This window comes from Battus philenor, unplaced genomic scaffold (assembly GCF_028537555.1).
Source record: "Battus philenor isolate CCGP_79_NKW_IND1 unplaced genomic scaffold, ilBatPhil1.0.hap1 SCAF_9, whole genome shotgun sequence".
Lineage (NCBI taxonomy): Eukaryota > Metazoa > Arthropoda > Insecta > Lepidoptera > Papilionidae > Battus > Battus philenor.
Genome location: NW_027181759.1, coordinates 6,255,336 through 6,269,033, shown reverse-complemented (window position 1 = coordinate 6,269,033; position 13,698 = coordinate 6,255,336). Strand labels below are relative to the sequence as shown.

General features: G+C 32.0%; 1 protein-coding gene across 2 annotated transcripts; it reads left to right on the top strand.

Annotated features, from left to right (window-relative positions):
* Positions 1-84: 84 nt before the first annotated feature.
* LOC137932244 (zinc finger protein 714-like) lies at positions 85-9,217 on the top strand. Of its 2 annotated transcripts, none has more exons than XM_068775846.1 (10): positions 85-366; positions 445-568; positions 926-1,073; positions 1,802-1,998; positions 3,244-3,422; positions 3,726-3,921; positions 5,395-5,510; positions 6,939-7,201; positions 7,918-7,945; positions 8,804-9,217. In XM_068775846.1, exons 1-10 carry the CDS (start codon positions 239-241, stop codon positions 8,871-8,873), a joined length of 1,449 nt encoding a protein of 482 aa, XP_068631947.1. In that variant the 5' UTR covers positions 85-238; the 3' UTR covers positions 8,874-9,217. The 2 variants fall into 2 exon arrangements, with proteins under 2 accessions (XP_068631947.1, XP_068631948.1); XM_068775847.1 differs by having other exon boundaries at positions 944-1,073; positions 8,804-9,216.
* Positions 9,218-13,698: the final 4,481 nt, after the last annotated feature.

Here is a 13,698-nt window from a genome sequence, read left to right as displayed (position 1 = left end):
AACACTGTACCGTACAATAATTTACTTTAAAAAACTCGAAATAATCTTTCAAATGCTTATAATTAAAAATAAGGAAGTTTATAATTAAAATTTTTGTAAAGACCAGGTTTTTCTTAAATTTATATTTAAATCGCATTTAGATGTGAAGAGTAAGAGTTTTAATGTCGGCAGAGATTAGTGTAACTAATCCTATAATAAGAAAAAATACTTTAAAAATATTTCTCACTAAAACTTTAAAATGTCTGTTTACCTAACTAAAGCTATGTTATCGAAATTAAATAAGGTAAAATATCCAAGATGCGACTCTTTTAATGACGATGAAGATTGTAGTAACGATGATCCTTGGCAAAAACTCTCTGTAGATGGGTAAGATAACATACAATAATTTCGTTTATAAAATACAATAATTCATAATTTGTGAAACAATAACTTGTTGTATTTCAGAAAAGTTCACCTAGCAAAGGACAGGATATGTAGAGTATGTGCCAAAAGTGGCTCAATTTCTTTGAGCAATAAAGTCAATGGTTATGATATAATGGGAGTAATTCGAAGTATAACAAATATTTCAGTAGGTATAATCTGATTTGGATAATCTAAGGAATCTTGTGATTTCTATAGTGTGTTCGATTTGTTACATGTTTTAATACCAATTATTTGTTTTGAAACTCTAAGATATATTTTGTAGCTTTGTGTTTTTTCCATAATGCTCTTCATCATATTTTTCTTTTAATTAGGCATTTTCACAACACACATTTTTGTGTTCTAAATTTAAAAAATGTCAGTGGGTAACAGCCAAATGAATTAAACTGTTGTCCCCAAATACTTTGAATGATTCAAGGTTTTTTGAAAATTGTTAAATCTCTGTAGTAATCCATTATTTTGTGTAAATAAATTAGATAATATGTGGATTGTTTGTCATATATAGGATCAATTTTCATTTCAGATTACCATGGATGATTCTTTACCTAAGTTCATATGTAATGAATGTCTTGATACTTTAAAACATGTTATGGCATTCAAAAACACTTGTGAGAGGTCTGACAGGAAATTCAGAAAGATGCTTAATCCAATGGGTATGACATTTTTCTCTATATTTTCTGTTTTTTATGATGTTGTTAATTATTATTACTGTATTTTTTTTTGTAGGTTACTAAGTATTTTTAATGAAAGATTTTTTTTATAAATGTAATCATTTAGTTCAATTTTAATGGATAGAACCAGTTTTGGTGTTTGTGAGAAATTAAACAGAATATTATTCCTGTATAATTCAAGACCTATCTCTGATGTTATGAGATAGAATTATGAAGCTCTTTCCACCTTATCCCCACCCCAAACAGATATCAATTCTTTTAAAAGAATTGTCAATCATATTTTGACAAAATGGAATGGATAGCCTTAGAGGTTTAAGGCTGCATTTAAATGGTTGTTTATACATGTAGAATCATACTACCCAATTACCAACAATATTTCATGAAATTATGCTATTGCAATATTTGGTTGCCAAGAGGGTATGTAGGCAATAAAGTCATAATATCATGTTAAACTAGCATGTAAGTGGTATCTATATACTTGAAAAACAGTCTAAAAATTCTAAACAAAAGTTTCAATTCAGTGGTTCAGTCTTTATACTCATTGTAAAGAATAATAACCAGTGAACAATGCAAGAATCTGTGAATTTAGTGTACAACAAAATAGTTTGTTCCTTTGAAGTTAGTGAAGACATGGTTTTTATAAATAAAACAATTCTGTAAGATTTTTTGCTTAAATATTTAATTCACACTTTCTTTATTTTAATTGTCAGGAGATCCTTTGTTCCATTCATATCCATATTCAAAACACGATTTTCAACTAATTTTACATCAAATGAAGTTAAAAAGGATAAAGATGGAACAGAAGACAGAGAGAGAACGCAAGAGAAAGGAGAGAGTACATCAGAAAAAAGATCCTAAAGTCAAAGAGTTCAAGTGTTCACCATGTGATGTGGTTTTTCAAACTAAAGTGAGTATTTTAGATGATATATCTCTGCTGACTGGTTTTGATGTTTAAAAATTTGTGTATTAATACATTAATTAATACTAAATACAGCATAATGTGCAATAAGTCATACATTCAATTTTACTTTTTACTCAAGCATTTATTAATATCCTTTAGATAATGTGTTACAATGCACACATTTTTAAAAGTAGTCTATTATTCAAAATATTTTAAACATACTTTGAAAAATTGATATTTTCTTTAACAATTAATATAGCAAAGTGGTTTGTTTGACTGCACCTAATAACTTGATAAAGTTCAAGTTTAGATATTTTTATTTCAGAAGACAATACAGTTTAAAATAAACATTAAAAAGTTCTAAAAACCTGTCATAGTATAAAATATTTGAAGTCTTTTATGCAACATTGCTTAAACCTCATTTAAAGCTTCCTGTGAAAAGTTCACTACTTTCTCTCATTTCATTCAAATTTCATTTCAAACAAATGCCTTTAAATTTGCATACCCAATTTTACACTATATATCAGGGGTGACCAAGCTCCTTGATAGTTCAAGCTATTGTTCGAAATTTGAAATTTTTCGCGAGCCGGAATTTAATACTCATTTAAATCACCCAAAGGAAATTTTTTTTTACAAAATTTTTTTTTATTGAAATTATATTAAAAAAGTACAAAATTGCGTATTGAAGTTAGATACAATGGCACGCGTATATGACAGCACTCCTAATAATACCTAAGTTAATTATTGTAATCGGTGTTTGGATTTCGCTAATTTTATGCTGGAATTACAATAATAATTATTCAGACCGGTAATTTGTTTCGACTTCCCAGGAACTGACATAGGTTACATAAATTTAAATATTAAAATAATTCCACAATCTATCAGAACCAAAAATAATTATTCAAAGAGCCGCATGTGGCTTGTGAGCCGCGGTTTGACCAGTCCTGCTATATATAGTTTAATAAAATTAAATATATAATCAATACACTTTTATCATTAAATAAGTATGTTGTAATGTTTCCATTTACAATACAATCAATTTCTAAGAGAAGGGTACAGTCTGGAATTGTATTGTTGGAAGTCACACATGTTTTAGATTTTTAGTTGACATTTGTAAAGAGTGGCAATGTTACATAAATCATACCAACAACCTCCATTCAAAGTCCTAGTCCTTAATTACTACTCTGCCACTGATCATACATATTATTATTGTAAGGCAATGTTTTTAAAAAATAATTTTCTTGGTTATAGGAGCACCTAATGTCTCATCGTCGCGAAGCACAGTGCATGCGAAGAGCGTGCGATATTTGCGGTCAACTTGTGTTGAGCATTGCACAGCATATGCGGCACATCCACAAGCGGACAGTGCCACACAAGTGTCCCACTTGTGGCAAAGAGTTTCCCATCATAGCCCGCCTTAAAAGTCATATGTATGTTTCAAAATTTTTTGTTATTCCTAACAATTAAATACACAATTAGTCATGTGTTTGAAATATTTTTAGAAACCGACATTAACATAATTTTGAATCAAAGATTTATTAAATAGACTTTAATTGTGTTTTAATGTATAACTATGTATGGACATACATGATGAGTAAAGCAAAAATACTAATTGTTACATTTAATTAGGTAAAGAGGTGAAAAAAGAAAATTATAAATTCTAATATTTTTGTATAATAACTTCTTCTGTTTGAAATATGGCAACACCGAATAAAAAAATTTTGTCTTTGCAGGTTAGTGCACACAAATACATTCAATTTCTTTTGTGACCTGTGTCCATACAAATGCAAACATAAGTATTACCTCGTGATGCATATGCGCACACACACGGGGGAGAAGCCATACAAATGCGCACACTGCCCAGCAACCTTTGTCAACCCATCCAATTTGAATAAGCACAAACTTACACACCAGGAAAAACAATTCAAGGTAAACATTCTGTTATAATAATTGCTTTTAAAATAGGCAAAAAAAATCGTCTGTGTAAAGTTTTTTTTTTTTAAATAAGAGGTATTATGTATGTAATGCAGTCAAGCTATAAATAGTTTATTTGTTTATAAAAAATCAACCATGTTTCTTCCAATTTTAAATATTATCATAAATTAATAAAGAGTTTCAAACTATCATATATCATAAAGAGATAGATCGGAGTTGAATAAATTTTTTCGACGCCAACGTGAAACTTTTAAAACATTTGAATAGCTTAATAGTTTTCATTTAACTTTTAATAACAAGGCATGCAACCGTGTGCCCCAGGTATAGCCAGTTTAAACGGGCGCCGAAATTTTAAGTAAGATAAGAGAACTAGTTGTCCTTGGACTGCTATTAATAAAGAAGAACGTATTACATTTCAAAAATTTAGTTTAATAAAACTGTTGAATCACATGTTTAATAAAAAAGTACTGGTTTTTTGTCTTTTCTGCGTGTACCACGTATTGTATTTGAAGAATGGAAGATATTATTACAAATTTATTGTTTATTTTATTAATCCATCCATCGTGATTAACACTTTGATTGCCATGTTGGTCATATATGGTCGGCAACAGTTTGTCCCGTGCCACCACGATGCGGTGATCATTGGTGACCGGAGCCTTTTAATTTTTTTACTATTTTAAGAAACTACATAAAAATCTAGAATTAGGGTATTAGAATATGACCGATATATAGAAGATGCTTCGAAATAAAAAGTGCCGCGTTGAACGATTACATTTTTTAATTAGAACATCATTAAAAAAAAGTGTCAGAATAATTCTTGCATCTAACGGTGCACTTTGTTAAAGGTTAAATGTGGCGCATCAATATAATCCGGACAATAAGTGGTCACCTTCTTTGTCTTATTTTTTAGTAATTTTAAGGTTCCGGGTAAATGAATATTCGATTAATTTTTCGCCAAAATTGACATTACTCTACCAGTTACGCGTTTAAATCGTGTGGCTCCTATATCTAATATGGTTGCATAAATACATAACAACACTTGTGGGAGTTACGCTTGGTTCATTTGGGTTTATTCCCAAATATATTTGAAATTGGTATGTACATCCTCGGCCAGAACATATTTTAAAAACTTTAATGCCGTATTTATGTCGTTTTTGTTCCATAAATTGTCTAAATTAAGTCATCGGTGACCACCAATAAGATAATCGCTAAAAAAATGCCGTGGCATCTTGGGCAAAGCAAATGATTTCGGCGTGGCAGTTAAAGTGATAACTTGTTGTTTCCAGAATCGCAAGCTAAGAATAATATCGAGCTAGGTAAAGCTAGCTGTATGTGACAAATTGGTTCTCGGCAACTTTAAAATATTATAGTAACACATAGTTTCATCATGTTCATATTACTGTAAGAGAACCTATCTGCAAATGACATACAAATTATTTATTTAATAAATGTTACATCTCTTCGCAGTGTATGTTATGCGAGAAAGCATTTCGCACCAACGCCGCGCTACGGGAGCACCATGACGCCACGCACATGAATATTAAGCACACTTGCAACTTCTGCGGACGTGACTTTCGTTACAAGTACATTCGAAGTTTTAGTTTTTTTTTATCTTTTCATCCTATAGACGCCAACTGCAAGGCATAAGCCTCCTCTGAAGATCATCATGATGACTGGCTTTACACTGCCCACTTCGAGCTTCTCGCACTAGAGTGCGGGGCCTACGTAGTCGCCACTCGAGAACCTTTCGGTCCCAACGGCCATCGATTGCACGAGCGATGTACCCCGCTCACTTTTACTTCACACGAGTAATTCTTCGACGCATTAAATTTTAACAGACAGATTAAAACTAAGTTCTACTGCGGATCTCCCCATTTCTGAAGCTATATCGCAGGGAAACTAAGAGCATAGCTCTGGATGGGTCTCGCGTATTCTTCAAGTCTTACTGTCGTCTTCCGACTGGGCGTACGAAAGCGGTAGGCTATCTATGGGTTCGGGTTGAGGTCTTTCGACTCTCCCTAATGACTGGGAGGCACGAGTGCATTGCTGATTTTTTAAGGCTACGGTAAGTAAAGAACGCTCACTAGCGCCATCTATCTTGGGTTGCTGCTGAGCCCCCGGTGATTACTGCTCGCGTCTACTCGGCAGTCGCCATTTACCATCAATTCGGCATAATGCGTATTCCGCTTGGAGAGTAAGGGGACGTGTGGGCGTTCTTCGCGTTCCGTAAGGATTATGACCCACGTCTACTAAGACAACGACATTGTGATGATGTACGCCGTAGGTGGCCTTGAGTCTACTTATAAGGCTCACCGTAAGCGACCACGTCTCGGATATATAAATTACATTTAATGAGTCTTCTTTATGCAAGCTATCAGCTATGATAAAATAATGTAGTGCTATTGAGACCGCCGATACTTTATTTATTTATTTATTCATGTTACTCTCCACTTGTGTACGTAACGCTCAGTTTTGCGGTTTAGTAGATGCAAGATCCACGTACCGCTAGGGCCTAGTGCGAATCACTGGATATGATTTATAGATATATCCCAAATTTTTGTGGACGATAATTTTGCGAAATAATTAAGTTAATTTTGAATTTCAAATATAAATATAAATTATTTCAATTATACTCAATAAAATATTTAATCTCCGCTTCACAAACATCCATCTCTTTGCATTCTAAAAACATTCTTGATTGCTTAAACCACGTCTTCTGTTCCAAACCGAATCAATATTTTTTTTCCTAATGTTTATTCATGTTATAATAATAACATATTTTAAATGGCTATATTAAATGTTTTTCATGACAATAACAATATTTCATAACTACCGCTTCCAAAACTCTTATTTAAAGCGGGAGCCTATACTATGAAGCCTTGTACCATAGTCACAAAAAGATAATTTTAATCGCATCTTCAAAAGTCAAAAAGTTAGTTTCGGTAACTAGATTTTTCTGTCTTTGTTTTCATGAATAAAGTACTTCTGTTTACGAAAAAAATCTATTATAGATCAGATTTGAGAAAGCACGAGATACGTTACCACAATCGTACGAAGAGAGCGTATGTGGGCGGTGAACCGACTTACAAGCAAGTGGAGCGGTTACAGAAGATGCAAGACGAGAACGAGGTGATAGACAAATGGCGTCTACCTCACTCGCTGGTCGTGAACGAACCGGTGCAAGCGACGTTCATAGACCAGAGTAAAGAGTTCCTGCAGACTCATCAGGTTTACTTCTCCGACGTCACTGCAATCATACAGCCGCCTACAGTTGGTATGTTGACATATTTTTATATTTCATCATCATTGTCATATCAGCTATATGACAACCTGGTTGTCAACCTCATTCATAGATTTCCAATAAGACCTTAACAAGGCCGTCTTTAATTTATAAGTATTTTTATATTTATGAACCTTTATTAAAACCTTAATTAAAACAAAAATATTTTCCCTTAAAACTACAAAATGTGACCCTCTATTATTGGAACCATGCACTGGCTATAGGCCTGCAGCTCAATTTAAACTTCCCTATTCTTCTCATTCCTTCTCCATTCCTTTGCCGCTATTGTGACTATTTTGTCGCTCCATATCTTGGGCAGTCTTTTCTGTGTCTACCAATCCTGCCTTCCCATGTTGTAGCTTCTAGGGCATGGTTGCACAGACTTATTAAGACTAGGGGCCACTCGGGCAAATCATGAACTGATGGCGGGCCGGCCGCCAGAAACATAGGTAATAAAATTTTTGGGTTATATTCTGGAATAGAATTCAATATTTTTCGATGGTACGAGAGTTTTATTTTTGCTGTCGGCGGGCCACCAGTATTCGACCGGCGGGCCGCGGTCTGTTACAATTGTTACAATATGAAATAATTACCTTAATTTCGCAACGGTCAACTTTAGTTGACTTACATTAAAAGAGATAAAATAAATTGCTCTTATAAAAGAGCAGAATAACCAAAGTTGTTTGCATAATACTATGTTAATATTTCAGGTCAGGCACAGGCAGTACAGATAACATTGTGAGTATGAATATATAATATTTTAAAAAGTAGATTATTTTAATATGTAAAAATGATCTCTAGAGTTGTATTTGTTACCTGAAAATATTACAATGTTTTAAATTTATGTGGTTATTAAAACAACAAAAAGTTAAGGTAAGATGATCCATCATTTAGCTTTGCCATTATAAATGTCAGCCAATATAACTTTGTGCAAAAGACGAAGGCTTACGACCAATGTGTGTTACCAGTAATGACTTACGACAGTAAAACATGATAACTTCAAGCCACATCGGCTAGGTCACGTTAACTTAATAAACCTTGGAGAAAGCCGAACTTGCCATTTCTCAACAAGGTCGAAATATGATCGAGAAAGTCAGTAGAGGTACAAAATGTCGTCGAAAGACGCGGATAGCAGGCCGATTTCGATCGGTTATTTTGAAAATCTATAGAGAGGTTGTAATGATAATGATAACTCTGTGAAAAGTTCTCTTAACTTATATTTATGCTCGTTTATACATGTATAAAAACCAGCGATATTAATAATATAGCTGCTCATTTGACGACATTGAGCGATACTGATATACTTACTTACTAATGAGGTCTAGGCAAAGTAAATCAGGCAAAACATCATTCGTCAATGAGATAAGACAAAATTTATAGTGCTACCGAAACCACTGTACCGCGTCTTAGGTATGTGCGTGGCGAGACGGAGGGGAGTATGGGCCGCTTCGTTCCATCAGTTCGCAGTCAACACTCGCGACGCCCCCACTTCACCGCACGTTCCTAAAGGGTGGTACAGCGATTTTGGTAGTACTATAATAAATTAATCAAATCAATCAAAATCATTAATATGTGTAATAATTTTCTGCTTTACAGGCCAGAACTAGTTCTGAAAAAGGATGATGTCAAAATTTATGAAACAGAACAAGGAATGGGATATTTTTGAAAGGATTAAATAGATTGTCGAAGAAGTACCACTGCCAGTATTCTATTTTGTGATTTATGCGAAACATGAGCAAACTTGATTATTATTTAAGAGTTAGGTGTTAGTCATTATTGTATGAAGAAACATGTAACAAGAGCTTAATTGTAATTATACTATGTTAGTTCTATTGTATCCGTAATGTCAATAAATGTTTTAAAAATTGAGCAAGAATTTGTAAAACATTTTAGGCGTGTATGCTGAAAATTAACTTATAAAAAGTATTTAGCAAAGTGGAACATATGAATTTTTATTTTAACCAGATGTCATATCGCTTTACACATGATAATACGGAGCAGACAAAACAAATCAAGGAGACAATTAAGTATGGTACTGGTGACATATTTGAAAATATTACAAATAATTTGTATGATTGGTTTATTGGTGTTTTTTCACTGTAAAATAAGGTTTAACAACTTCAGGCATCAACAGAGCTTTTAACTCTTACCGTGGCGATGGGAAGCTTTATTAGCCTTTGCCTTTATTGAATCATCTTGGCAGTAATAGAAAAACTAAGATATGACATCTCACTGTTAAGCTGGATCATTTGATTACGGTTGGATATTTCATAAAGGTCCCTTTATATCACACTACTTCAGATAATTATAATAAAGTTAAATTAAATTTTTGAAGTAATGATTATTATATGAGCTGTGTACGCTAAGACTCAGTGCTTCCATTGATTTAAGCAAACGTCATTGCATGTTTTGAGAACGTTGGACATAAATGATGACACTCCTCTTTTTGAATATTAAATTTTAATTCCAAGTAGCTTTGTGACGAAAACAGAAACCACCAAAAATATCCCGTTAGTAGACTTCGTAAAGGTTATTCCCCGGGATGCCAAGTGTTTAGGCACCACAAATCAATTCAGGAGATATGCTATTCAAATCAGCATTCCACGTGCTACTTCTTATCTCAAATATAATCTAAAAAGTATTAATAGTACAAGATTGCAATAGATTCAACGCTGGATAGAGTATCGGGCGTCATTTTGAAGCTTGAAATGTCGCTTGTAAACTGAGAAATAAAGTTATTGAATTTGATGTGTAGATTTTAAATATACTCTGCAAAATGTAACGAAAATGCTTTGCGTTAACATAAAGAACAGGTTGCATATGACCAAGTTTTTAGTGATATAAGATCATCACAGCTACGTCAATAACTTCTAAAATACTTCATACATTGTTTTATATTTCATCGTTACTTTTTTATGTAACTTTCTATAATGGAGTGGAAACTCACTTTAAAATAAATTGCCATGTTTTATAGAATATATTGAGCCTAGCGATAACTTCATTATCAAGTTCAATCATAAATACCCAGCCATGCGCAAGTAAACTATCAAAATATCTATTTGCTTCTACAAACCTGATTTGCTTAGTTGCCATCAACTACTTAAAAACAACACAGTTTGTTTTATCATAAATAACATAAGAAAACATACTATAGTTATATTTACATTGTATATGTGAATAAAGGTTTTCTTAAATATTGTGTTTTATTATTACTTTAAACATTATTGATTCATTTTGAAAAAATCAAAGATATGGTGAGATTGTAATATCAACAACGAAGCCAAAGTAAATGCTTAGTGCTTCTTGTGTAGACGGTCAAATGAGTACAGAAACTCAACGATGTCTTCTGGCATCTGGCGTTAGAGAAAAATACTGTAGATTATAGTCCACGAGGGCCCTCCATCGAACTAATAAATCTTTTTTCTCCAGAAGCAAAAATTCAAGGGACGTAATTATCTAATTTTTATCTGTAAGACGTCCGCTGCTTGACTATAAAGATAAAGAGATACAATTAATTTAATAAAAGAATTTTGTCTCTATGAATAAATAAATATTGGAACTTAAAAGAACTCTTATTGGACGTAATTTTTTTATCATTTTTTTGACTGCTTCGCAATGTGATTTATTTTTGGAGAAGAATCGGGAAGTAACCAAAAACATTAAAAGTTTGTAGAAAAAGTTTAACATTAATGATTTATGAATATACATTTTGTCAAATTTAGCTCAAATGAAAACAAAATCAAGCGTCATCATTGGGTAAGAAATTAGTTATTTACATATTCGATTTTTGAATAATAAGCATTCGTTTTGTGATTTTATTTTCAATGTGTTTCAAATCAAAAGAATTAATGGTCCTTTTTAAACTAGTTAAGTTTTGCAGAATTTGATTAAAAAACCGATTCCGTTCATTCCAAAATAATTAGAAATATTTTGCAGTCGAAATTTTGGTACTGCTATCACAGTGCCCTGTGAATACACTATGGACGTCTTCTATTTTTTAAATTTATTATTATGATTGTAAGTTTATAAAATATTATCATAATTTTTTTGAGCCCACAGTAAGAATATTGTATTTTTAACAGACCCAGAGTCGTATATTACTCGGAAGGCTTTTAGGCCATCTCTTACAGATTTTTAATAGGACGGGAAGCTGCCTGCATCCAGCGTCCTCTAACTACTTTAACAAGGTCCACCATGTTCGTCCTATACTGTGCTTTCTGGTCCGTTGTCTCCATTCCAAATAATTTTAGCCCCAGCGGCCATCTGTTCTACGCACTATGTGTCATGCTCACTACCATTTCAACTTGCCAATACGCTTTATTTTCATTCATCTACAAATCTTCTCATTCCCGACTCGATCTCGTAGTACATTTAAAGTAACATTTAGTTTTTTTTATTGACGTATATTGTGAATGTTTTTCCGTTTGTATATTTATAGTTTTTCAACACAATACACTGTCATCAAATTAAAATCTGATCTTCTTTTTAAAGATTTTACTATTATTAGTAGTTTTTTTTTGGATCATCAAAATTTTTGAGTATTTATAAATTCTGCAGACATAAGGAGGTAGAGTGTGGAAATCGCTTTGTGTAACTTTACGTAACTTAATTCGAGAGCTGCTTTGAACTTCTCGACCCGAACCGTTACATCATATGCATTATTACCGGGCTTTCAGCTTTATACGGCGAACCCAAAAATTATGATAATATTTCTATGTAGTTTACATTCATAATAGAATTTTTAATACAAACGTAATATTAAAATTCATCGTTTTTTATTTTATTCGGGTATGTATATTCTTTATCTGGTACATTGACAGTACCTTTAAATTCAATATTTTAATTAACAAGACAATAAGTATTTTGTTTGGATAATTAGTATTAGATAATTACTCTTTATTATTTTCTGAGGAAAGTTTCCAGTATTCAATCGACCAATTTATTTTTAAAATTACACAATGATTTCAAATTTAGTGTTGTGTAAGGCAATATACGTAGTTTTGATATACTACAGCCTGTATAGCAAGCAATTACACACGCTTGGCTACAAAAGCCGTCCCCTTTGATGAATAGGTCTTTAACTTTTCAAATGCAACTCATTAGAGTTAAATGCTCCGTCGTCAAATTATAACTCAGTTCCTACGATAGACTTGTAAAATATTACCTAAAATATAGTTAAAAATATTTATTTAGCTGAAATGCTATTTTAATTTGAATAATAATTAAAAAAAAATTAAATACTTTTCCGATCGGTGTGTAATGGGTTTGGAACGGAAATTATCTGTTTGTCTGGGATAGTTTAATAAATATTCAGTTAATTCTAACCACAGTTTATATGTGATTATATAATATTAATATAAATAAAGCAACTAGACTGGTGCAAACGAGAACTATAATAATTATATTAACAACAATTTTGCTGCATCAAGTTAATAAATAATTGGAGCAACCAAATAATTTATATTTTATTTGAGGCCGGGAAACGGAAAAGTGTTATAAATGGATATAGTTTGCCATGTATGAATAATACAGAATTATTTATGCTTTATCTCCATCGGTGCAGAATGTTAATAAATCCATTACTTGCCGAGCCAGCGAGCAGGCTATTTGAATAAACAACCAACTTAGGATAAGCCGTAGGCACTTTGGTTGATTTCAACCTAAAATCTGTCTGGAGAGTTGGCTTAAGCTCCTAAAACGATATTAAAGTATAATACTGGATACCGTACATTCGCTAGGTTTATTATTATATGGCTAGTGTTATTGCACATTTTATCATATGGAGGTGGACAAAAATATATGTTTATAGAATAATATTATATTTAATTCACATTAATTTAACAATGAGTTGATTTTTTTTTACTTTACACCATAACGCGAACTGCTTCTTAAAAAGATGTTTATCAATTTATACATAACAGTATAATTTAATAAATGATAGACAAAGAAGGGGCCATTCAAAAATAGTGTTATTGAAATAATACATGTCTTTTATACTCGTTTTTATAAATTGACGGTGATGATCTACTTTGAAATCGTATCGTATTTTATCGGTATTTATTACATTACTTATAATAACAATGTGTAATAATTGTTAAAATGTAAGATGACTACACATAGTTTGTTGAAAATTAGATATTTTTTTCAATTGGGTAAATTTGTCCAATTATGTATATATATATTACCTTCTTCGTATTCATTTTTTAATTTATATGTGTTTTTAATATATAAATATATAGCTTGCATATCGCTATTTGGTGTTACCTCCATGTGCCTGGGTGTGCGTACGCATAATAAAATTCCACAAGATATCTCCGACTTTCCGTTTCTTAGTTTTAAATCTAAAATTAAGAGTATATTATTAAATAAACCTCATTACAACTTTCAAAAGTTTTTAATTGATCAAAATGTGTGGAACTTAGTTTTTTGCGCCATTAACGTGATTGTTATTACAATAAATATAAGAAAATAGTTAAATTTTATTTAAAAAG

Bases quoted from the DNA above. Each gene is read 5' to 3' on its own strand.
- LOC137932244 (XM_068775846.1), top strand. From the start codon at position 239: ATGTCTGTTTACCTAACTAAAGCTATGTTATCGAAATTAAATAAGGTA. The intron at 367-444 runs GTAAGATAACAT...GTTGTATTTCAG, and splicing joins CAAAAACTCTCTGTAGATGG to AAAAGTTCACCTAGCAAAGG. The intron at 5,511-6,938 runs GTACATTCGAAG...AATCTATTATAG, and splicing joins GGACGTGACTTTCGTTACAA to ATCAGATTTGAGAAAGCACG.